This window comes from Tubulanus polymorphus, chromosome 8 (assembly GCF_964204645.1).
Source record: "Tubulanus polymorphus chromosome 8, tnTubPoly1.2, whole genome shotgun sequence".
Classification (NCBI taxonomy): domain Eukaryota; kingdom Metazoa; phylum Nemertea; class Palaeonemertea; order Tubulaniformes; family Tubulanidae; genus Tubulanus; species Tubulanus polymorphus.
The window spans coordinates 2,855,762-2,882,208 of record NC_134032.1 but is presented as its reverse complement, the minus strand read 5'-3'; the positions used below and the strand labels follow the sequence as shown (position 1 = coordinate 2,882,208).

Sequence of the window (26,447 nt, the reverse complement as noted above, 5' to 3'; positions counted from 1 at the left end):
ACGTTCCGGTATAACCTGGCGCGGGCTTGCTGTTGAATGTTAGCAATCTCTATTTCAAAATCGATGATTTCAAAGATCATGTTAGTTCGCTAGATCTACGAGCACTGAAACGTTACTCGTGGGCTAGATCAACTTTCATCAATTCTTCCACAAATAAAATGAGTCGCAAAACGAAGACAATTTTCGACAAAACGGCACGATTTACTAACATGGCACCCATTTCATAGATTAACCCAGGGCCGGGGTACTCGAGATATTTGTGGATTTTTTTTAAGTCACCTCGGGCCATCATATATGACCTAATAATCTTAAGTCGCAATGTAACATTCTATAATATGATCATGAGACAGTAGGCATTAGGTTTAAAATAATGTCATTTTTATGCACGTAGCTTGGTAAAAGGCACAGATTATCCAAGGTGAACATTGTGAAACACCACGGCAAATTTGAAATTTTTGAAAACTATTAAAGTTTTTCATAACATAAGAATATACATACATATAAGAATATATATACATAAGTATCTTATTGACTTTTGCTGTGAAATCAAATTTGGACGGTTTTTTATCCGGGAACTTTACCTAAGGACATTAACCGGGGGATTACGTATTAGGCCTACCTGTTATCGATAAAAATATATATCTGAGTTGAAAAATGAGTGTGCGTTTTATTGTTTCATAATTTTTTTTGGAATATGCACATGTCCTTAACCTTCTAAAATGAATTTACTTTTTATTTCTATAGGCGTTGATGAATATAAAAAACTCATAAACTGAAAAGAAAGATCTTTTCGGTTTATGAGTTTGCAGAACTTTACTTGTTCTATGATTTAAAGTAAATGACACGGGCGTTTTTAGACCACAAAATTGTATTTCATTCATTCTTCAACAAAAGATCACATGAGGCCAAATATAAAACTGAAGACTGGCGGACTGTGCTTATACATGTATCGTTTATGGTAGATACTCGTTCCAGATGTTAGCATTTCCCGCCGATTGCCACAAGGGATAAGAATAGCATTGTAGCCAGCTGAAACCACACACGAAAATCTAAATAGCAGCAGAGCGGAGACCTTCCCGTAGGCCACATGGTGCACTGTAAACAACGCTCAAGTTTGACCTATGCCGTATCTGAGACCGTGTACTCTAAAATGCTGAGAGCTCCCGCCGTAGAAACATATTTTATTCTAAAGCCTTTGCAAATTTTGTCAGTTTTACAACCTGTATAGTATATCCTGTGGTGTTAATATGTCAGCTGATGTTCATGTCAGCATCCAACATCAAAGTGATATTATGATCTTGTGACTAAAAATACGTATTTCACTATCTTGATATTCTTATCATAATCGCAAGTTCCAGACGTATTAAAAGAGGAATAATTTCAGTCAAATTTTGAAAAATCGAACAAAAACTGGTTCTATTGAAAATATGGGATTTCTGTTTAGCGGAAATTATGAGCATTTATGAAATGTAACGCATTAACAAATCTCAGTGTTGTTCACGGCGTGAAGACCATACTACTATTCTATTTTGGGGGTAGATTTTCCATGGACCCAAACTCTGTGAAAATATGGTGAATAAAGTAGCTTTTTGTAAAACACATATTTTTCGACCAAACCTTTAAAAACATTCTAGCTGCGCAACCGTGAAATATTTTCTTCGGGCCTGGTTCGCTTAAAATTAAATACCTGGCTTGTTGTCGTGTGAGAACAATGGTCACGATTTTAGTTATTTACCCCCTAATGATATTGATCGTAAACGATTGGATTTTTAGAGCAACCGGTTAAAATGCCGTCTCAATATTTGGCCAATACGTTTTGATCTTCGGCATATAGTCTATCCACACCAGGGGCGGATCCAAACCGTGTCACAGGACGGCCAAAATTGTTTGTGCCCTTCGAAAATCTATTTGATTATAAGGTTATTTGGCCCACACGGCCGTTAGAAGCTATGGACAACGCCTGGTTCAGGGGTCATAACATTTGATACGTGACATGTGACGTCTTTATTATATATTGATATAGCCGGGCCTCCTGCATGTTCTATCTAGCGAGGACCCCATTATCAAATAGTTAGGCCCGCTAGGCTGTTAGAGGTTGGGCAACACAACCCAGATCACAGAGGAAAAAACCATAAATATGGATTCCCGTTTTTTTGTATGCAGTGAAGTTTGTATTTCATGACCAGAATAAAAATTTTTTGCGTAAAAAATTATATGATTTATTGTATAGTTTTTAAAAATCCTTGTCGACTCGATTCAGCTTGCGACTTAATGAAATACTGAACTTGTAACATGTGCTCTCAAAGTACGATCTATAGCTATTGTGGGATAGACCTACGAGCAATTGTTAGATAATTGCTCGTAGGATAGACCTTCCGTTTTATATCACTACTCTACTATCATAGACCGGTCTAAATTTCGTCGTGTGAACGCGCCTTATCATATTTGATTGTTCGAAGTTCCTGAAATCCCCGATCGGTTGTACTCGATTCTGAATAATGAAAGAGTAATAAAACAAAGAGCAGAGGCATACGGGATTTTCACGTGGAGTGGGGGTGTTTTTAGGCGGATTTCGCTGCTCGTCGTCCCAAGAAACCTTAAAAATTAGTCCTATTTTCATGCATTCTGATAATCATAATTCAAAATGCACCTTGTATGCCTACTTTGCAGTAAAGCGTTGAAAGACTGGGTATAGATAATAAAGAAAGATTTTCAAAAGTTAATCATTTGTTGATTTACGTTAAAACTCAAGTTAGTCTCTTTCGATTTTGGAACGTTCTTCTTCACATGTCATGTTATTGTTACACCTTGGATCAGTAATCATATGGTTACACTGCACATGCACTATTTCCGATACAGTTGATCAGCAAGCGTATTAACCGAATTGGTTTACTAGGGAAATGAGACACTGTTCGAACATTTATCGTTTTAACGAATTGTTCGTATCATCGTGTTAGTTCACAGTATCAAACTACTTGTATTTTTACTAGTAATTTGTGTACCGATACATTCCACTATGTTATAAGAATTAACAAAATCGTATTTTATTCAATGACAATCATGTTCCTGACGATGACTGTCTTTGTATCCTACAAAGATATGTTTAACCGTTCAAATTATTAACAGCTCCTGCGCGTATATATTCGTCTTGAAAGTACATATTTCTATGATGAAACTTATCTTCAATCTTATTTGTATGAAGAAATGAAATGTTGTATAAACCTCATTCATCAATTTGACTTGTTAGATATATGAACGAAATGAAGAGATAAAACTGGAAATGATATGGAGAAAAATTTCAACAATGTGCCTGGGTAAAAAGGCTTTGTAGCCGACGAATATGGCTATGCGGTGTAGAGCTCTAAAGTTAGTGGATTACATGTGGCTATTTACTTAGGACGCCATACAATTAGGTTTTTATGCGAAATATATTCATTTTCTTGATTCGCGGAAAGTTCGGTGATAAGTCCAGCCCTTGATAGAACGCGTACAAAACGATTTTAGCCCATTTTTAACACGGAACAAGCTTTTCTGTTCGACTTCCTGTGAATTTTGTCTAGTGGAGGTATATTAAATGTGTATTTAACCGATTTTTTTTTCGAGTATCAATTCCTTTTCTGAAGACATAGCAGCGATCTTAGACACAGAATGAATAATGAAAAAATGATTCTCCAAAAAGTTCATCGAGCAGCAATCTCCCGCATAATATCCACCAACCCCCTTGATTTTGACGATTTTACTCTACTGTAAATTCTATCATTTATCTTAACTGGGTCAAGGAAGTGTAAGTTTCCGGACTAGGTCAACTACGTACGTACCATCTGTTTGGCCGGAGTCTGAATGCGCGCACTTTATTTCGAGTGGTCGAGAAGTCGCACGAAGCAAAATCGGGTAGCAGCTTTTCTTAAAAGTTCTAATAATCTATCGAGATGTGTAGCAAAAGTGATTCAAATGGATGGACATTTTTGTATGCGGATGGCTTAACGAAAAAGGTCATGTTAAGAATCGGAATGCAGGTTGTCGGTCAAGTGAAGAAGTTGCGTTGTGATAAGACCACGAATGACGGATTCATATCGGTAAGTGACTTTAGATTCATTGTCTTAAGAAATTCACCATGTAAATGAATATGAAAAATTCGGTTAGCGGTAAAAATTCCAAATTCTTCAAATAGGTAAAAATTCCCATTTTTTGACTTAGAGTGTTAGTAGATACAATCTTAAGGTCAATGTAGTCAAATTATTGATACAATTTAATTCATATTCACATTTACTGTACGGTATAACATGAATATCATGAGCATTCTAATTATCGTGCAATTGAAATTAGAAAATACTACAAATTAACAGTTTATCAATACTAAATTAATACTAAAAGTTATCGCACAGCTCAAATATATCGCAAATTAAAAAAGTGTTCATCGGACTTTACATTACGCTAGGGTGAAATAAAAATAGTTCAAATTAGTAATTCATCGAAGAATTCAAAGTAAAATATACAACAAGTCAAAAGGATTTCACAGTTCAAAAATATTCGAGGTCAAATCTATAAATACTAGGATAGAACCCGTCCTGGACACGGATTTTATCATGATTGAGTTTGAGTTGATTATTTTCTCATCTTGAAAATTGGTCCTGCTTATTGAAATCATAAATTTCGAAATCCAATTTATCTACTAATTTAAATACTGGTTTTTCTCCACATAATCAATTATTATCCAGACGTATCAACTCTACTTGATTTTGGTAAATGTCACTATGTGTCACTCTGTTATCGCCACCCTCTTCAGTCCACTTCACTTAGTTACATAATTTGTTTTTACTCTGAACTGTTTAGAATTGCTGTGGTTTCCACGGTACCCCTTGGTGTTTTATTGCTTGGTCTGTTTATCTTTATAGTTTTGACACACTGCTTCTATTTTAGATCCTGTGAGTTAATATGCTTTGTTACTTGTTTTTCTGGTCATTCCATCTGATGATGGCTGTTAATCAACAGCCGAAACGTTGTGGTTTCATAATAATAAATTGAATCGTATAATTTTAAATGCGAAGTGTGGGATTTCTTCATTTTTTATACGTAACGTAATATATAGTGAGTCACTGCTGTATAGGAAAGTTTTCAGTTACCAGGCGCCTTGCCATTTTGAGGCGATCCCACAGGTCCCGCATTATTGCACATATTTTACAGGGTGACAACTTTTTTAAAGATTTTCTACTATTCAATACTTTTCTACTATACAATAAGGCTAGGTGATTTCATAATTGGAAAAATCTTTTCAATCTAGTCAGAATTGATGATTTTGATGTTCGCGCACCTGTTCAGTGTATACATTGCTTCTGCTAAACGCGTGGTACTGTGTCTATTAATAGAACTACGTCACTAAAGTGACGGCTCGGAAATGATGTCTATAGAAATGAATAGGAAATAAGCTATAAAAGCAAGCAATTCAACAAAAAAAAGCAATTCAACTTAATTTTATACCTATTTGGCATTCGAATTGAGCCAAAATGCCTCTTGATTTTGAAAGTCTACATATTAATGATTATAATTAGCTGTTGAACGGACCATATCCGTTCAAACTAAGCGCAAAAATAGGATTTGAATAGCAATCCATGGCATTTTCTAGTAGACAGCAAGGAACATGGATGTTTAAATCATCGTTTTGTATTATCATTTAGTGATAGTAAGTATGATCATGGTTAGATCTAAGAATATTTTCACTTATGAACTGATGAAACTTAGACAGAATTAGCCGCAAGAACAATTTCAATTCCTTTCTTGAAATATACCTCGTATTGGTAGCGGCTTTGGTCACAAAATTAGAATATTTCCTCATCCATCCTATTTTAAAACTTAGAAATAATGTTTGTGAAAGATTTGTGATGTATCTATCAAAACTCTTCTGCAGCGTGAAACTTTAATCGAAAAACATTATTCCTTTGAATATTTGTTGTAAAGGCTGTAGAAATTTATTAAAATTTTTTGTAGTGTTAGTTTTAAAACTACTTAGTCTTAAATGACTATGAAAAATAGTAAATAGTAAACGAATATGAATTTATTCTTTAGCGAGATCGAAATCTGTGATCGCTTATAAGACACTTAGTATAGTATGCTTGTGGTGCTAAACTATAGGTGAACTATGGAGCAGCAGTAACAGTGCTGAGAGCTTAGCATAGTGTATTAGCTTCATAGCTGCGGATTGAAATCTGCATCTTCAATTTGATCGATTTAGCCTATTCAAATTACTCATTGATTCTTTGAAATAGGTTTATCCAATAGACAATAGATCCTTTTGCCTCCCTGGCCAGTTTCAAAGCTGTAAAACAATCTGGCATTGAGATATAACACGCAAATACACGCAGTTTCCTCAAAATTCAACGCATTTCTATAGACGCTATTTCTCAGCTGTCCGGTTAATGACGTTGCAGCGCGCCCCTGCTGATTTAGCCGACGCTGAACAGTTAGCAACGTAAACAACGAAATGAGCTCAAAAATCTTGTTACAAAATCACAAATTGCGCGTAAACTAAACATTTTGGAACAGAACGGTTGAAGATGAGTGTATAGATCAATAGAATACATCATATTTTGAAATAAAAAAAAGTGTCAGTTACCCTTTAACATTTTCTAAAGTAAAACCTTTAGCGCGATTAATTGTCGTCCATCCCTCTTTTGACACAAAATTTAAACTCATGAATCGTTAGAAAGGTGACAATTTCTATTTCCTGATGGTGTTTATTTAATTTTTCTCGGCTGCAACAATCGAACACAGTTACAGTTAAGATATGTCACTTTTAGGGAGGCACCTAAAAAAATTGGTAGTTTTGTGTCGTTGGCTGAATGAAAATAGAAATGGTCACCATGCATTCTGACGATTCATAAATTGAAATTTTGTGCGTACAGCCCGCCGCACACGGCACCGAAAAAACGTTTTTTCCTCGTGAAAAAAATTTAAATCATATATTGATATAATGTATATACTCGAATTTATTTCAAATCTTAGAGATTTCTCCCATAAATTTGATAATTTACAAACGATTTTATTCATTTATAACAAAGATTGTTGTATATCATGGAGAAAATAAGCAGTTATCTTGATCACTGTGTTGCGGGGCGTGGGTGGCATCCTGTATACGCAACTAAATTGACCTTTTGAAATCTAGATCTTTAATTACATCGCAATATGATAACAAGTTTATCTCATTTGATAGCTTTTACTCCAATCAGGGACTAGCGAGTGCAAGGAGAACATTATTTGTAGATCCATTGTGGAAGATTCCGGCGTCGATCTCCGTAATTATGTAACAACTCATGATTCGGTGGAATGTCATATTTCGCGTAAACTTCCAATGTGTTATTGCCATCGTTTTTTATAATACAGTTAGCGTTTAACTTAGAATGGTTCAAATATGCACCTGGATTATCCTCTATGGCCAAAAGTGTTCCATTTTTATCTCGACTACCATCGAGCCAGAGATTATTGCCCATATCATACATTGTTACGATCTCTCCGTTACGTTGGTAGACTTTTTCGCGTTCTATTCCCTCTTTTTTACTTATTATCATTCCCTTGTATTCGCAAATGAATTCACCGGCTTTGATAAATCGCGAAGAAATCGCCCCGTGCCCCTTTTCCTTGCATATAAATTTGTATTCCAACTTAACATCCTGTCTTTTTTCACCAACGTCGTCATTTTTTATATCTGCGGACCTATGTCTTGTCACCTTCGTAGTTTGAACCATATAACCGCGTTGTTTGTGCGAACAATATTTCCAGCCACGGATACCTGCCTCAGTTGACAATTGCTGAAGTAAAAGATGAAAGTGATAGCTATTTTATAATCTATGAAAAATTATAATCTAGATAATGATTTTGATAACTTCGATTCAATTATAACATACCCTACTGAATCTTTGAAATCCTTTCCCGATATCAATCAACTTTGGTTAACATGTTTTGATCTTAAGCCATGCTACGAACTCCATATGAAGTTCACGAGTACTCGTGATATTTTCATCGCTTTTTATTTGTTCATCACAAAATTCCTTCAAGAAGGGAATACTTGCTTTAACGTCGTTCGGAAAAGTTGAGCCTCCGTGGTGATGTCTTGCTCGTGGCATTTTCTCCTCACTAAAATGCCGACAATGACGTACGGTAACCTGTCTGCGCGTGGGCGTGTTTTGTGTGTATAATAGCTAGTGCGGTACACTATTCGACGGGGTTGATTGATGCGTACACATTGGAATGATTTGTCCAATTCAAGCGTACACGTTGATTCACATTGATTGCGCAAATACTTTTGATAGAATGTATGTATATATAGTAATAATCCCCTGGTAAATATCCCCCCCCCCCCCCCGGTAAAAATCCCTCTCAACGGGTAAAAACCCATTTCAGTTTTCTATCATATTTAAGTATAAGTCCTAAATGAAAATAGATTATACTTTTTAACAATAATATTCAGGAATATATATGTAAACCGCCTATCCCAAAGAGGAATATCGGTAGCCAATCTTTTAGCTTTATCTCACCAACACTATAATCTTACCAATATATATTCGGGTGAGCGAGTCGATTCAAATAAGAAAAAATAAAAAAAGGAAGACTTAAAACATATTTTTGATGAAATTTAAAACTGGAAATGATTTAGCTAAAGGGAATATTGTATTTCAAACTGTTATGTTGAACATTTTTTCGTGAAGCGCTCTGAGACATTATGAGATTTAGCGCTAAACAATAATAAATTTTGATAATGTGATTTTTATGCACATACGTAGCTTAGTAAAAGTCACAGATTATCCAAGGTGAATATTGTGAAAAACACCACGGCAAATTTAAATTTTTTTATCAAACTATCTAAGTTTTTCAACATAAGAATATCGAAGTATCTTATTGTATTTTGCTGTGAAATCCAATTATTAGGGGATTTTTACCGGGGGTTATTTATCGGGGGGGGGGGGGTTGACCTGTTACCGTTTTGATAAGCACGATCCACACAAAAATATATACTATATGTCGGTACTGATTAAGACGCAGGGGTGGATCCAGAGGGGGTTCGCGGATCCGAACTTTAGACCAAGTGCCCTTTCGAAAATCACATGTGGATAATTCCACACGACATTGATCTATGACGAAAGTCCACACCGGCCATAGGCCTATATTTGATACATTTTTAAAATATCTTTTCTACTGGACTGTGAAAAAAGAAGGGATCAAGCATTGGTTCTTTTCTTTGTTATTCAGTTAGGTTAAAATGTACATAGTTCGCTAGTTTGAACCGAGAGGTGGTGTAAAATATATATGATCGAATATCAATTTCGGGGATTTCGATTAAAACTAGAACACCAAGTAACTGATGCATAATGGCATAATATTTTTCTGTGAAACAACTAACAAGAAATCTGGATAGATTTACAGAATGTCATGAAATGCCCAATCAAGAAACAATATAGGATCTCGGCGCATTCGCTTGTCGCCTGGTTTTTTTTCATGGGTGTCATACAGCTTCTTGGAACTAATTTTCTTGTTTAGAATATCTGTAATAGGCTACTCCTCTACAAACCAAAATAAAACCTCTATAAATCAAAACTCGTAAACAAACAGCTCACGGGACTAGATAAAACATCTCATTTCACGATAAAAACTTTTACTAATGGTAATGTCACCTCTTATCGTCTAGTTCTTTTCCTTGTAGATCATTCTAAGATCGAATGAAGTCAAATGTTTAGCGCTGAAAGACTTCAGGTTCCGAACTTCTAGTGGTACTTTCACGCCACAAGCATCGGAGTCGCGGACGATCTTCAGTCGAGAATTTAAACAAAACTTCTCGGTCCAATCAAGATATGTTGTTGATGAGACGGATAATGGTAAGTATAGCGTCTTAAATCTAAATTTGTTTTCATTTCTTTCTATCCACTAAGCAGGCGCAGATCCAGGATTTTTCCCAGGAGGGGAAAAATGTTAATGTTAAACTGCCGACTAAAATCTCTAATCATAGGGGCCTATTCGGCATATTGTTTGGCCAAACATAAGATGATATGGTACCATCGGAGCCATCGGATATTTTAAGCTGGTTATAGGTTTTTATGATAGGTGGGTCGTTTAGGTCGCCCTTAGTCATCATTGGCGAATGCGCGACTCATTTGAGCTACTAAACTACTATTAGCAGCGACCGTCAGCGAGACCCCGATATGTTGTCAGTTGCATCTATGGGTAATCAGACTGAATTACTCCAAGGTTGCATTGGCCCGAGCATGTTTACAACACTAGCCGCGATCACACAAGTGTTTTTGGCCCGGGCCACCCGAGCCAAATTCTAGCACGAGACAAATGATTGCGTTTGAATTGCAACTGGTACCGGAAAAAACCCCACTTCGCTTTGTTCGAGCATTGTTTTAGTATCGATTGAATGGTTTGCGTGTGAATGCACTCTCTAATTAGGCACGGGCCAAATCGTCTCCGTGTGATCGCGCCTAATGTCAGCGACGAAAAATACCAGTGGCGAGTTGCGCACTAATGAGCATGGCGTCTGAACGACATCACTCGTTGCTGAATGCACGGGGTTTTTGACCGAGCGCTTCTGCGTCGCGATCGCTCCAAGGCTGACCTACCCCGGGTATATGACCTATATGACCTCTAAATAGAATAGGTTTAAATGCAACATTGCAACAAGCGTTTCAATGCTTGAAACAATAAATTTTCAATATCAAAATCGCTTATAAATAATTAGTGTGGATGTCAAATATAAACTGAATATTTTTGACGCTTATGCTTCGTTGTATGAATACGCAGAATTCCTTTTTCTAGGCATCGCTCCCTCACTAACTGAAGAACAGCCCGAGTCATCTGTTTATGGTAAATTATATTCCATTAATATCGACCCAAGCAGAAGCACAGTTTTATCTGCACTTAACACGAAAATGTCTTAATGTTTTAGATTTTGGACACGATATTCCAGAACATTTTACAAGTAAGTAGAGTATGATGGATGCTTTAGAAGCTTCATTAATGCAATCCCTTTAGCATTCAAACATACCATATTCAACAATTAAGATTAATCAATCCATAACGATTAAATTTTAAAATATTTCCTTTATAATTCCTCAATTTTTAATTTCCGTTATAGGTCAATCAGTTGAATCAGCGAATGAAACGAGTGAAAGTGAGTACCGGTAATTGTAAAATGAAAGCAGAATAATGACGCCTAATATGTTTTATATGTAATGGGTTTATCAAGTTACTTGAATTATCATATGAATAACATGTTTCCTGCCCACAGGTCAAGAAATCGAACCTCAGACATCGCGTGAGTTACTAGCAAGTACGTTATATTTAAAATTATTTTTGAATTGAAAAACAATCCATATGCCATCTAAAAGATTACCTGAAACCACCTTCAAAATAAATAGATAGTATATGTAGGAATATCAAATGAGCATGATTTATCTAATATCACCTGAAACATTGTAGGAACGCGTTTGCTGAAAGATGATACTATGAAATTCTTCATAGGTGAGCTTAAAAGTTATCCTGAAAAACGAGATCTCTAGATTCCCCTTTGTACGATGGTTGGGTAATTGAAATCCCTCCCGGTTGTGCAAACTGCTCTTGAGACAATAACGTCAATTTCTATGTGTCTTAATTCGAGCTAATTTTAATGATCATTTACGAAAAATAACATCTTGTGATATTTCGAAAGACGAATTACTCGCGCCGATAAACCTCATTAAGAAATTTTATCTGACCAACTGTAGGAACTCAGCCAGTACCTGCGTCAAAAATTCGACAGACAGAATGGTGCCGTTCAGTGCGGGAATTGAACGGCGATCATGTTTCTTATCTCGAAAAACAGTTTCTCGAGAATCCCGCATTCTATACAATAATGTTGGTGCGGCAGGATGGAGCGGGAGAATTCGAGGTTATCGGAGGAAATCACACTCTGGCGGCGCTAAACAGAGTTCTATTAAAAGAAGGTAAGATGATTTCTGATCCCTGTCGTGATGACGTAAAAATTGAATTATTGCAACCAAGTCCCATTTATTCTTTTCAGATCTAGGAGATAAACGAAAGGTTTATGAGACGCCGATATGCAGCGTATACTCCGCCCAGATGCCGGATGATTTAGCGAGATTTCTGGCTGCCGACCATAATCTGGCACACTCCCGGATACTTGACACTAAGTATACCGACTTGGTTCGGTCAGCCAGAATCGTTCTCCTTCAACTCGAAGGAAAATCTGACTTCGGGGAAGAAATCGCGGCTCGAAAAGAGATAATTCAGAGATGGAAAGCTTCTCTAGAAGTTATGTTTGGTCTCAATGTAAGTTTTCAAATACTTGTATTAGAATAAAACACTCTAATCCGTCTAAACTATAGAGATAAGTGGAGAAGTTCCCCAATAGAGTAGTATGATAGGTTTAGTATATTGCATTAATGTGACTTGTATAGTTTGGACGATTTAAAATGGTTCTTATAAACAGGTATCAGTTAAAATGATCCTTCCAATCTAAATTTGCTTTATCTATCAGAGCCGAGAAATGTGGGGTCTTAAGTTTAGTAAAGTATATATAGGTGTCACTAAACCTAAGAACCCCTAAACCCAACACCTAAGAGTAAGGGGGTCTTATTACAACGAATCCACAACGTTTCGGCTTTTGACTAACAGCCATAATCAGATGGAATGAGATTATCATCCACCTGACTATGGCTGTTAGTCAAAAGCCGAAACGGTGTGATCTCGTTGTAATAATTGCCATCGTGAATCTAGAATTCTATTATGTGTGACTTCTTTGATTATTTCAAATACTTGAGAATAATGGTACGTAAGTGAAACTAAAAGAGTCAAGTCGTTGTGATTTGTGGTTTGAACCGTCGATATAGCACTCGGCAGTGTTGCTTTTGGCAGATCGTTTCCCGCTAATGGAACTGTATTTTTTGGAATGAAACGAAACACTACAGAGTTTTTGCACAACGTTATTTAGACCGGTCTAAATTTGATCCGGTCCAATTTAGACCCGACCAAGCGTTCACACCGGCAAAAATTCCGTTCCAAATTGGCCCGGTCCATTTTAGACCGATCTAATTTTGACCACAAAGAGTGAACCAGGTCCGGTCCAAATTTTGGTACGGATTAAATCTCTAGCCGCGTTCACACGACAACTAGTTAGACCGGTCTAAATGAGTCAGTACCTGGGGCCAGTTGCATAGTCGTGGCTTAGACTTAAGACCAGTCTAAGACCAACTTAGTTCTATAGCCAATCTAACAAATTAAGATCAGTCTTAAGATTTAAGACCACTTTTAGACTTAAGTCACGACTGTGCAACTGGGCCCTGGTCCGGTCCAAATTTAGACCGGACCAAATTTTGGTTAGCGTTCACACGGCGTTTTGACACGCGTTGATAAAATCGCTTGTCTCTGGGCCCACAAGATGTTGCCATCTGCTAGATAATTAACTGGGCCTGGATGAAGTCTTACTTCCAGATTCCAAGTAGAGCAAGACATTCTTCATTTGACGAATTCGATTCTCTCTCAGTTTTAGACATTTTTGATTCAGACGCACTCATTTGTCCTGGACACAAATTTGGTCCGCCCAAGTCCGATGTTTTTGGTCGGGCCAAGTTTGACCCTCAAGCAGACACACGCCAAAAAGGGTACCCGTCTAAACAGTTTTCCCGGGCCAATTTGGCCGGTGTAAAAATGCCAAAAATGCTCGTGTGATCGCGGCCATAAACTGGTATCACACTCAAACCAATATTTTCTTTTAGCGCAAGCAACTCAACGATCGGTACCGTATCGTCATTAAAGCAGCACAAATGCCCACGTGTGCATGGCTGCTATGGGAAAAAATGATCGAAGGATGGTCGAAGGGGCATATCAAAGGCCAAAAATATGAAACAATCGACAGGAATGGCGAAAAAAGGAAAACATTGGTACCTTTTGGGTCAAGGAAGGTCAAATCTTTGGTATCATTACCTGTACCGGATATGATGGCTATCATGAAGGATATTACCAACGGAAAAATCGACCAAAAAGACATTATTCCATTATGCAGTAGTAGAGCCAGGTTAGTTTGCTATTTATCTGTTATATATATAATGTCTATAAATCATATTTTAATTTATTTATTCATTCCATTTACAGGGTTACTAAGACTACAGCTGCTAAGACTAGGGAAGTAAGTATAACAATTTAGTAGCTTCTCATTTAAAAATTAACCAAACATGTCTGATATGGATTCTCATACTGATATATTTCATTTGTTTACAGCCTGCCGTAGAACGAGAGAAGAATGAACAAGCTGAAAATGAGGTACAGACACTTACAGCTCATATAGCTCTTTTTTCGTATATGTCACATTTCTTACAAATGATGAATATGTTTCATGAGTTATTATCAAGAGGGAGATTTTGTTTCAGCAAAACAGAGCAAATTTAGATCGACGAGTCACCGGAGAGGTAATTTATGATTGTAAAAATATTATCACTTCATAAGAACTTAAAGCATGGACGATTAGTACAGAAGGAGTGGATTCAGTTGGGTTCTAGGAGCCCTCCCCCTCCCCGATTTTTGCCCAAAAGAAGATTATTGTATATTAGTGGTTTGTCTTAGGGCCTTAGGTTTATCTGAGGCCCACTTAACTTAAGTTATGTTTGAGGATGATAAACCTTTGACTGTGAACAGTACGTAATCTCTCAGTTAACTCATTTTGATTGATAGTCATCAGTGTTCAATCAACATTCTTTTATTGGAAGTCATGATCAAAGGAATTTTCTCATTTCTATTCGGTTTCAGTTGGAAGTTGACCAGTCATCATTTGCAGAAGATATGGATATGGAAGACGACCCTAGTGTCTTCATAGTAAGTATATGACTATTGCACGGGCACGTTGAGCATTTTTTAGGTTTATTTCTTTGTCAGTCATCGGCTGCCTAGGCGCATTTTCATTAAGATTTTCTGAGAAAAAATTTAGTGCATTATTTCTCAGCACGTATAAGATGGGCTGGCTGGCTGGTGAATCAAGGCACACGCGTCCTCTATGTATTGAGATGCCTTTTTGCTCTGGTTGCGTGGGTGATAAAAACTTAATTTATAAGAGTAAAATCAGAATTCATTAATATACTTTTTTCTTTTCAGGAAAAAGAACACGCATCAATCAGCCAAGAGGTATGGAATATGTCATTTACGTAGATATTGTTGTTACAATTTTTCATTGCTTGTCTAAAAGCTTACACCCATTCTATGCGACCAACTAAGTTTTTTTTCAAAATCAACATCGATTGTTACAATTACTGATATTGTAGGTCAATGAATTGTTGACCTCTATATGTTATCTACTTCTACTAGCTTCAGAGTACCTTTATTGATGGCAATAAACGAAGACGTCCGCGCCACGATTTAGAGGTTAGTTATCATTCAAAAAAGTTTAAAATGGGAAGCGTCCTAGGAACATTGAAAACATTTTTTAAAAAATCCTATTTTCGAAAAATATCCAACGTCTGAATTAAACAAAAATAGAATTTTTGAATAAAATACCCAGGGCCTGGTGTTATAGACTGGTATTAACTTTTAACCGAGAGGTTAACTCAATTGAAAATGAATTGAGTTAGCTCTGGGTAAAAGATAAATACAATTCTATAAAGCCGGCCCCAGGATTTTTTAATCAAACAATGATATTTTCCAGGACGCTTCCGTAAGGGTTAAACGTATTTACATTATATTGTATAATCACTTGTGTTTTTTGCACTTGTAACTCATTAATGTTGATAAACCAATGATTACACGGATACGTGTTAGAACAGTTCTTTTTATATATCCAATCAACCATTAGTCATGTTATATGTAACTCAAGTGCATATTTCTTTAGATATCCCATGTTCTACCTACGAAGAGTTTACGCTTACAGGCAAGTAAATCTTAGTATTTTTGTTTATAAAAGAAAAAACTGTATTTGCCGTCGCTTTCCCTCTCAGTGAATTATACAGTTCATAACGACCCTACCACTACTTGAGAACGAAATCGGTTTCAGCTATGTCTCGCTTTCTACGTTCAATGGTAACTGCTGTGTATTTTATAGGTGAATCAAATCAATGCGACAAGCCAGACCGAACCTAGTAATGAGGTATATATCGATAATGTAATCCTCAAGTTGTTTCAAAGGACATCGGGTGCCACAACAACAGTCAGTTTTGGTAGTATGTACTTGACATGTGTCAAAATGATCAGCATGCTAAACCAGAGAAATAAAATATCGATTCTCAATCCATCCTGTACTGCATGGCCCGATTTTATAGACTGGTATTAACTTTAACCCGGGGGTTAACTCAATTGAAATTGAATTGAGTTAGCCCCCGAGTGAAAGTTAATACCTGTCTATGAAACTGGCCCCAGGAGTTGAAGAATTGCATAAAATTCTTTTCACAAGGTGAATCAGAGAAAAAGTCACTCCAGCCGTAAATCAAGTTTAACCCATATATACCTATAGGGACATTGTTAAACATAAGAAAACAATTAGGTTTTTCTTCATTTAACAAAATTGGAACTGCGCATCTGTGCTGGTCATTTTAACACCTTTATCAGGTGAACTAATCGAGTTATGGCACCCCGGCTTCCTTTCAAACGTCAAGTCGAAATTTATACTAATGGCAACTTGCATCGAATTTTACAGGTTGTTACACAACAGCTCGTTACAGAGCTGAGGGAAAAGCTTGCCACCACTGAGAGAAGGCTTAAAGATATTGAGGTAAGGTTTGCGTACTTGATAACAATGAAAATCATCTAAAACATGTATATACAGTAAAACCTGCGATCATACGGAGACGATTTGGCCGTGCTAAAATTTGACTCGGGCCTGCTCCGACGTTTTTGGTCGGGTTAAATTTGTCCCGGGTCTAACTAGCGCGCGCCTATTTGTCACCCCTGCGAACGGTAATTGTAGGCCTAATTTGGCACCCGTGTGATATAATTGTACTTAATATAACTTTTTTTTAAATTTTGTTTTAAGATTGAAAAACAGTTCTCCACTAACATGATACAAGGCTTAGAAGAAGAATTGTTGGAAGTAAAGGTCAGTGTCACCAAATCTTACTACAAATTTGCCAAACTACCGGGTACAAAAAGTATCCCATTTCATGGTCCTGTACTAACCATGTCCTGATCTGGAATCTATGTATATTTTTGATAGAACTGTAAGGACTACCGCACTCCTTTTTCTGAAAATCATATCTTCATGGTTTTGTCGGCTCATCACCAAAGTGTGCGCTTTCAATATTGGCCGACGACTTTTTTGTACGATATCTTAAACATCGCGCGGCTGTGCGCCGCAGTAATCAGCAGTGGTTCGTGGACTAACGTCGACATAGGCCTAACTAACGGCTTCATTGTTTTTTTTTTTTATTTATAGAAGTCTAATAAGGAAAAAAACGAAAAGATTCATCTCTATGAACAGGTATGCCAATTCGATTTTTTTTTTGTCTTGGAAAAAAGTATTTAGTATGCTCTAACATGGGATGCTTCAACGGTAAAAAGCGATAATTATAACAGCTGTGCCCTTCAGTTACACTTCTATGGTTCCTGGGACCTTGGAGTAATCAGACTGGTGAAATCAGAGAGTACGTTCACACACGTGATAGTGAATTGACTACAGACCACTGGCCCCCGTAATCTATTAATGACTGCAGTTCATCATTGTCACCCGCACCTACACTCTAAACATCAAGTAGCTGTAATGAGTGTGATGGATTACAGAAATATTTATGATTCAAAAGTGTAAATTTGAAGGATTTTTAAATCTTATTACTTCAAGGTTTATCTAATCAAAAGTACGCTTAGTTAAAAACGGTGCTGATGAAGACACGATAGGGGCGATATGCTAAATTCACGTCAGTGTGAACTCCTAGCTACACACTGATATTCATTTCATCTACCCAAAGTTATCCCTGTAGTAATTATCTTATCCAAAGTACGCTTAGTAAGTTAAACTCAGATGAACCAGCCCCAGATTTTATGTATTGAATTTGAAAATGCAGTGGAAAATAATTTACCGTGATGGCTTTCTGTATTTAATGTTCTAATATTCATACAGTGTGCTTACATGTATTTCTAGGAATTGAAAAGGATTCGGCATCAAAATCCACAAGATGTAAATTGTAAAGGTAGATCATTTTACTTTATTGAAGGCCCACTAAACTGTCACTTAACCGATTTGGATCCTTCTTTTCGTCAAACATACATGTATTACTGTGTTATATTCATTTCTGTAATCAAAATGTGTTTAGATCATCCTCTTTTGAGAAATATAGCTTTAGAATTTATCTCTTCAAAATCTATAAAATCCCTGCATAACATAAAGGGGGAACTAGCTTAGTTCAAATTCAGATTCAGATTACACATAAACAAAATGTAGGCTAATTCAAAGTACAAATATTGACAACTTAAATACCCGTAATTATCATCATTATTGTTACTGTTACTCATTTCAAGTGCTGAAGTCACTTTGAGCGGTCTTGGTCAAGTGCCAGTATCCACTGCAATTAAGTGATCACTTGACACATGGCTAGTGGGGTAAAATATTATTGAGCAGCTGCCCTTGAAAATAGGTGGATCTTAAGAGTATTATGAGTTTTCAACGTGTGTCAGGTTTAACCGTGTTGGGCCTACAGTACTGTTGTGATCGCCAACCATTATCGCTGTGAATATTATAAATAGGCTAACAGTAGCTAGAGGGAAGGCCTAAGTGGCATATGTGGCTGTAGAAATGCGTTACTGATATATATATATATATATATATATATATATATATATATATATATATATATATATATATATATTTTTTTTTTTATTGTGCAGTTTGGATATATTATGATATAATTTCGTAACATAATTTGATGATGCATTACTAAGTTGATTACTACTGATACATGGAATAGAGGGGCTGGGGGTAACAATACCAATTTGGGGCGAATTTGATCTAGATTCTGTTTAGGATACCTGCGCTTTATAAATGACATTATAATTATTGTTATTATTATTACTATTATCATTATTATAAGTTCATAGATATATACTGCAGTATTTGACAGATAATATGCCTGTTATACTGCTCCTCAGCCCAAGTTACTAACACAAACAATAGACAGACGATCATCATGATGATCTATCTAAAAAAATTAGTTGTGACTCCATTTTACGTGTTCAAGCTCAAATTCATGTGAAATATAAATTTTTCGTGAAAGATTAAACATACCCCAGCATAGCTCTTATTGGTAAAAATGAAATGATCCTTTATAATTTACACAATTTACCGAAAAACTATGGGGCTAACATTAAAATGCATATGGTTTGAAATTGATATTTTCCAGCGAAAACGGCAGACATATCGCTGATTTCCCCAAATTTTAGTGATGAACTGCCATTAGTTGACATTCCCATGCAGACGAAGCAAACGGTAGGTTTTATAATACAGCCCCGGAAAAATCCCAAGTTCTGTTATTTTGTGTTAAAGAATATTTTTGGACTACATTTTTCCATCACTAAATAGAATGTTCCCACCATCAGGGACTTAGTCTTCATTTATGAAATTCACGCATCTTAATTGAAATACTGAATAACATAATAACTTGCTAGTTCTCGGAAACTATAAATAGCTGCAATACGCATGCGTTCGACATGCACATATAAAAATATGCTGCTACTGCACTCTGGGTTTTGAAGGGTTTATGGGAATTAGCTATGTATATATCATTAAGATTTAGATTTATTGGATTATTTATTAGATTTATTATTCTCTTTTAGTTCGATGAAGGCGACGTCCTCCTTGTCGACTGGACAAGATTTGGAATCTATTTGGCAGCAGTTGATTCCACAAAAAATCTCAATTCCTGCCAAAAGCATATATGCAAAAGACCGTCGCATAACTTCAGTGACGCCTTAGAAACAAGAGTCCTCAACAAAGAGGACGTGCAAAGTATGAAGTCGGTCGACCTGAAGATGGTCATTTGCAAGGTGCCGAATGCCAGGCGAGAGGACGACGCAATAGTTGGTGTAGATTACATTTGGGTACACGCCATGGTTAAAAAATACACCTCCCAACATTCTTAATAATTATTTTTCTGTTTAGATTACTTAGCGCTTAATGATAATCATTTATTCGTTCTATTATTTGATATATACGATCTATCGCTACTAGTTTATAGAAGCTTCATCGGGTCGCTTCTTTAGACTAGCAGAAAAAACTCGTACTTGCCAAATAGATAAAGAAAACCCTCAAAGTGCTGCCTGTCAATTCAATAGATATTGAGTTAAGACTTAATTTTGAAATATGTTTAAGCGATTTCTATAGAAAAACAAATCAATTTGCTTGTCTCGAATTTGACAGATAAATTTGAGTGAAAAAATGTTTTCCACTTTGTACTAAGTTCGATTTGCAGATTATCGAATTTCGACATTAACTGTTGCATCTTAATATCCGACTTTAAGAGGACCTATCTCGCGATATTGTCCAAAGATTTGACGTCTCCGGGGTCCTGGGATTAAATCCTTGCCTCGGCCGGTGTAAGTTTCATAGTCTAGTATTCTAACTGGTGAGATAAGAAATTCTGGTCCACAGTGACATTCAGGTTTCTGTTTCGCTGATAGGAAGTTTATTGGGCGCCAGAGTCTTACATTAGGTGTACTGATAATCTTGTCTTTGATTTTTCAGATGAACAGTTATTTTTGTATTTAATTCCTAATCTGAATATTTCTTACTAGTACATTGTAACTCAGTCATTCGTTATCATATTCCGACAATGGGGCTGATTTGACATTTCATAGAATCACTGAAAACATACTATAATTAGAATTGTCTGTGCGAAAATTTCAACAAATAAGTTCCGTGATTGCCAGGAAAATGGGTTTAGTTTACTTAGCGCTTAATAATAAACATTATTCGTTCAATTAAGTGCTATACGATATTTTGAAATGATTAGAATGATATAAAGTCTACATATATTTATAGGGAAAAAAATTAAGAAGAAGCAAGCCGTTTTAACCAGAATAAATTGACCGAAATTCATTAACCAAAAGAATTGACGTTAAACAGGTAGTACTCTGTAGGTTGTCTACATTTATTTGATATATACGATCTATCGCTACTAGTTTATAGAAGCTTCATCGGGTCGCTTCTTTAGACTAGCAGAAAAAAACTCTTACTTGCCAAATAGATAAAGAAAACCCCTCAGAGTGCTGCCTGTTTCATGTCGATTCAATAGATATTGAGTGAAGACTTAACTTTGAAATATGTTTAAGCGATTTCTATAGAAAAACAAATGAATTTGCTTGTCTCGAATTTGACAGAGAAATTTGAGTGAAAAAATGTTTTCCACTTTGTACTAAGTTCGATTTGCAGAATATCGAATTTCGACAATAACCGTTGCGTCTTAAAGTGACTTTAAGAGGACTTATCTCGCGATACCGTCCAAAGATCTTACATTAGGTGTACTGATAATCTTGTCTTAGATTTTTTCAGATGAACAGTTATTTGTGTATTTTAAATTCTTAATTTGAATTTTTCTTACTAGTACATTGTAACTCAAGTCATTTGTTATCATATTCCGACATGGGATGATTTGAAATTTCATAGAATTCCTGAAAATATACTATAAATAGAATTGACTTTGCGGCAATTTCAATAAATTAATGCCGTGGTTGTTAGAAAAAAATGATATTGGTGGAAGCTTCATCTAAATAAAGTAAATCTTCAGAGAACTACCAGTTTTACCTCCATTCAAGTAAAATAAGTAGAAACTTGCTAGATTTTAGTTACGTACTTAATTCTCCCCTTAATAAGCTGCGTTCGAATTTGATGGATACACGGTGAATCCGCTATTTTCTATCGAACCATAATCATCCGCAAAAAATCATCATGTTTAATGCCTGCATCATGTTTTATAACATTTATCATTTCTCTCATTCCGCCGTCATTAGTAGACGGCCTTCTTATAATTATTTTGTTGAATAATGTGAGACCCGTTTGTATAACTTGGATGAGTAAATCAAATTAACACAACATTTCAATAATTCCGTGTATAGGAAACTGAAAACATATTTTGTAACCACGATAAATTGCACAGTTGCAATGTTTTATGTATAGTTGAGTCAATTTCTATATTTTGTACACGTTAATTTGATCCCGTATGTACATGTCTTTTATTCTGTCCAGCATTATGCAGTTGTTATATACTATTGTATCTGTTAATAAAGCCAATGAGAGTGAGAGTATTTTTCTAATCTATGCCATAATCATAATGCATTCAGATTATATATACGGTGACACTTTTCCATGTATATGAACTTGTTGTTAATTTTGTATGATCTTTTTACACCTGGTGTGTACATATTTTATGAAATAAAGACTTATTACGATAACCACTTTCGTTGGAAATATTCAGCGTTGTTAGATACAACGCGTGTTTAAAAGTCATGTGTTCATCAATAAATATTATGAATATCAAGAATTATGTAAAATTAATCAATCATTTGTGCTTATTAAATTGATAGAAATTTCTAATGGTCAATAAATACATTTTTGATACACGTTGAATACTCTCAAATTATCATTGATATTTGAACATATGCGATTTCGCACATATTGCAGTGACATTCCTCATCTTATCGTCAAAACGGATTTCTTCAAGAGGCACTCTCTTTTCACCATCAAGATTGGGATTAACGCTTATTCAAGGAGCTTATCGATTCACCGCCAAAATTGCGATTTCACGCTTGGGTGCCCCTAGTTTTAGTGCCAAAACAACGATTTCACACTTTTTTGAGGGACGGCCCTCGTTTTAGTGCAATAACAGTGATTTCCCACTTTTTGGAGGGACGCCCCTTGTTTTAGTGCAATAACAGTCATTTCACACTTTTTTGAGGGACGCTCCTCGTTTTAGTGCCAAAACCGTGATTTCCCACTTTTTGAGGGACGTTCCTCGTTTTAGTGCCAAAACCGTGATTTCGCACTTTTTTGAGGGACGCCCCTCGTTTTAGTGCCAAAGCTGTAGTTTTCCACTTTTTGAGGGACGCTCCTCGTTTTAGTGCCAAAGCCGTAATTTCCCACTTTTTGAGGGACGGTCCTCGTTTTAGTGTTAAAACCGTGATTTTCCACTTTTTTGAGGGACGCCCCTCGTTTTAGTGCCAAAACCGTGATTTCCCACTTTTTTTAGGGACGATCCTCGTTTTAGTGCCAAAGCCGTAATTTCCCACTTTTTGAGGGACGCTCCTCGTTTTAGTGTTAAAACCGTGATTTCCCACTTTTTTGAGGGACGCCCCTCGTTTTAGTGCCAAAACCGTGATTTCCCACTTTTTTTAGGGACGATCCTCGTTTTAGTGCCAAAGCCGTAATTTCCCACTTTTTGAGGGACGCTCCTCGTTTTAGTGTTAAAACCGCGATTTCCCACTTTTTTGAGGGACGCCCCTCGTTTTAGTGCCAAAGCCGTAATTTCCCACTTTTTGAGGGACGGTCCTCGTTTTAGTGCCAAAACCGTGATTTCCCACTTTTTTGAGGGACGCCCCTCGTTTTAGTGCCAAAACAGAGATTTCACACTTTTTTGAGGGACGCCCCTCGTTTAAGTGCCAAAACAGCTTACACTTTTTTTAGAGACGCCCCTGTTTAAGTGCCAAAAAATTTGATTTTACACCTTTTTGAGGGACGCCTTCGCTTCAAAACAGCCTCAAAGAAGATGATTTTTCACGAAAAAAAATCATCAAAACAGAATCAAAAAATGTATCTTTTCGGATTTTACATTATTTTTTCGGACGAGGTTAGTTCTGATATTCAAAGTATCGTCTTCGGAAGGAACATTCCTCCCAATGTCAATCGATCGAAACTCGACCATATTCGAAACTCGGGGTCCGATATTCAAACGATTCCTCCAAAAGTCCAACGAAGAGAATTTTACCTTCTGGTCTTATATTCAAAGTATTGACTTAGGGAGGAATATTCTAAACGTTATAACCTGAACTTTTAGAATTATAGGTATTGATGCGTTGGGTGTTATTTGTTTTTCTTTTTAAAAAACAGTACCCAATGAAGCCAGGTAGATTTAGGAATTTCAAATGTTACGATACACAATATCCTAGAGCATGAGATGGTATGACGCTTACATATAATTTTAGAAAACTTAATAGATTTAGTATTTTCTTTCTCTAACAGTAAATTGCTGTAACTTTTTCGACAATCTGTTGAAATCAGATTTTATCAGTGCGCTTCTCATTATAGAATAAACACGAAGTTGAGAAATCGTTATTAAATCACGTGTATAATATAGAAATTGAGTTTAGATTTTACAGGGGACTATATAAAGATTGGTTATGAATTTTCACAAGACAACTGCGATAAATCTAAATAGTAATATGGCTCGAGTTTAGCTAATTTCATTTTCAATGGACGTAATTTGATTAATGCATTCTTTAAATGGAAATTTCATTTACCGATCGATACAAATCATTGAAGTTACGCGTACATAATCATCATTCAATTATAAAGCTGATACATTTAATTCGTCTGAAGTTTTCGCTCATTATTAGAGTAATTAGGAGATTCGCGTGTCGCGTGTGATAAAAGAAATTCGAGTCTTTCTTTCATTTTAAGGTCGCAAATTAGCCATTGTCCCAGTGTGCATTTTCTCATTTATACAAGTGTATTCGGTATAAGGGTTGATGTTTCACTCTTCACTCGTTTATATATAATTCCGAAAGTTAATTAGGAGGTTTATACTGCTAACCGAACTCAGTTTCAATTCAGTTCAGTTTTAGTTTATATGCATTGTGATTTATAAAATAAGAGAAAATACAATCCAGCCTACTGGCCACTGAACGTTAGTACCCAGAAAACGTCCGGAATTTACGGAGAGAGAGAGAGAGAGAGAAAAACATTGTTATAAAAATATCGGATAAAATTTATTCTAAACATAAGTTACTAAGCCCAGCACTCTGGATATCGGGATGAGATGTCTAAGGCAGATTTCTCCCATTGTCGCACAACCAATAATTACTCATGTGACCATTATGTTTAAACAACTCTCACAATCAAGCTTAAGATTAAGTGACCTGCGGTATATATATATATAACGCCAGGGGGCGCCAAAACGAACTTTCAGAGAAAATTGGACGTTTTTCGTTGTTTTGGCGTTCTGGCGTTCTGGCGCCCTCATTTACATACCAGGAATTTTACGCTATGGCCCTTATCAGTCACCATATAGATCCGACTCCTAACAAAATCGAAGGGAGACGAATCGGATTTTCAAAGAAAGTTCGACGTTTTTCGCTGTTTGGCGGGGGCGCCAAAACGAAAGTTCGTTTTGGCGGGGGCGCCAAAATGAAAGTTCGTTTTGGCGGGGGCGCCAAAACGGAATTTTCTTTGTTTTGGCGCGCCGAAACGAACTTTTAGAGAAATTTCGACGTTTTTCGTTGTTTTGGCGGGGCGCCAAAATGAAAGTTCGTTTTGGCGGGGGCGCCAAAACGGAATTTTCTTTGTTTTGGCGCGCCAAAACGAACTTTTAGAGAAATTTCGACGTTTTTCGTTGTTTTGGCGGGGGCGCCAAAACGAAAGTTCGTTTTGGCGGGGGCGCCAAAATGAAAGTTCGTTTTGGCGGGGGCGCCAAAACGGAATATTCTCCGTCTTGGCGCGCCAAAACGAACTTTTAGAGAAATTTCGACGTTTTTCGTTGTTTTGGCGGGGGCGCCAAAATGAAAGTTCGTTTTGGCGGGGGCGCCAAAACGGAATTTTCTTTGTTTTGGCGCGCCAAAACGAACTTTAAGAGAAAATTGGACGTTTTTTTTCGTTTTGGCGTTCTGGCGTTCTGGCGCCCTCATTTACATACCAGGAATTTTACGCTATGGCCCTTATCAGCCACCATAATAAAAGGCTTTTCATGGTGTAATATAGCTTGTGCAACAGGACGCCACTCAGTCATTACGTAAATTGTGAGAGGTGTTTATACATAATAGTTCCATGTGCAATTCATATATTGGGATCACAATCGGAAAAGATCTGCTTAAAACACTTTATCACCTTAGGGGGTTTGTGCTTCTTGATTACTCGATTAGCAGTGACACCGCAGATAAAATTCCCCCTTCAAAATCGCTCTTTCCAATAATTAATTAAAAGCCATTCAAAGCAAGATATTTTCTCAATTCTTTTTGAATTTTTTCATAATTAATAGCTTATTCTTAATAGTAATACATGTAATATCATTAGGAATCTGATTTTATGCACTTCTAGTTGTAAAACGTAGCTGTCGGATCTACGAGCAATTATCTCATTAATGAGATAATTGCTCGTATGTCGGATGGATGGACATATTGGTGTGTACCGGTCAACAGTGTCTGTAATCAAAGATGCCATTTGATATCTGTCGAATTTCTATGAAAGAGTACAAACAGAAATATAAACCGGCCTATACAGGGTACAAATCAGA

The 26,447-nt window shown here is 36.4% G+C and overlaps 2 protein-coding genes across 2 annotated transcripts; both read left to right on the top strand.

Moving 5' to 3' along the window:
- The first annotated feature begins 13,812 nt into the window (after positions 1–13,812).
- Positions 13,813–15,913, top strand: LOC141910024 (uncharacterized). The gene is made up of 8 exons (XM_074800712.1): positions 13,813–14,059; positions 14,137–14,170; positions 14,263–14,304; positions 14,412–14,450; positions 14,788–14,853; positions 15,130–15,159; positions 15,340–15,396; positions 15,860–15,913. Exons 1-8 carry the CDS (start codon positions 13,842–13,844, stop codon positions 15,911–15,913), a joined length of 540 nt encoding a protein of 179 aa, XP_074656813.1. The 5' UTR covers positions 13,813–13,841.
- Positions 15,833–22,535, top strand: LOC141909801 (uncharacterized). The gene is made up of 8 exons (XM_074800428.1): positions 15,833–15,898; positions 16,070–16,114; positions 16,661–16,735; positions 16,997–17,059; positions 17,396–17,440; positions 18,098–18,146; positions 19,353–19,438; positions 19,786–22,535. The coding sequence occupies exons 4-8, from the start codon at positions 17,021–17,023 to the stop codon at positions 20,089–20,091; spliced, it is 525 nt and encodes a 174-aa protein (XP_074656529.1). The 5' UTR covers positions 15,833–15,898; positions 16,070–16,114; positions 16,661–16,735; positions 16,997–17,020; the 3' UTR covers positions 20,092–22,535.
- The last annotated feature ends 3,912 nt before the right edge of the window (positions 22,536–26,447 follow it).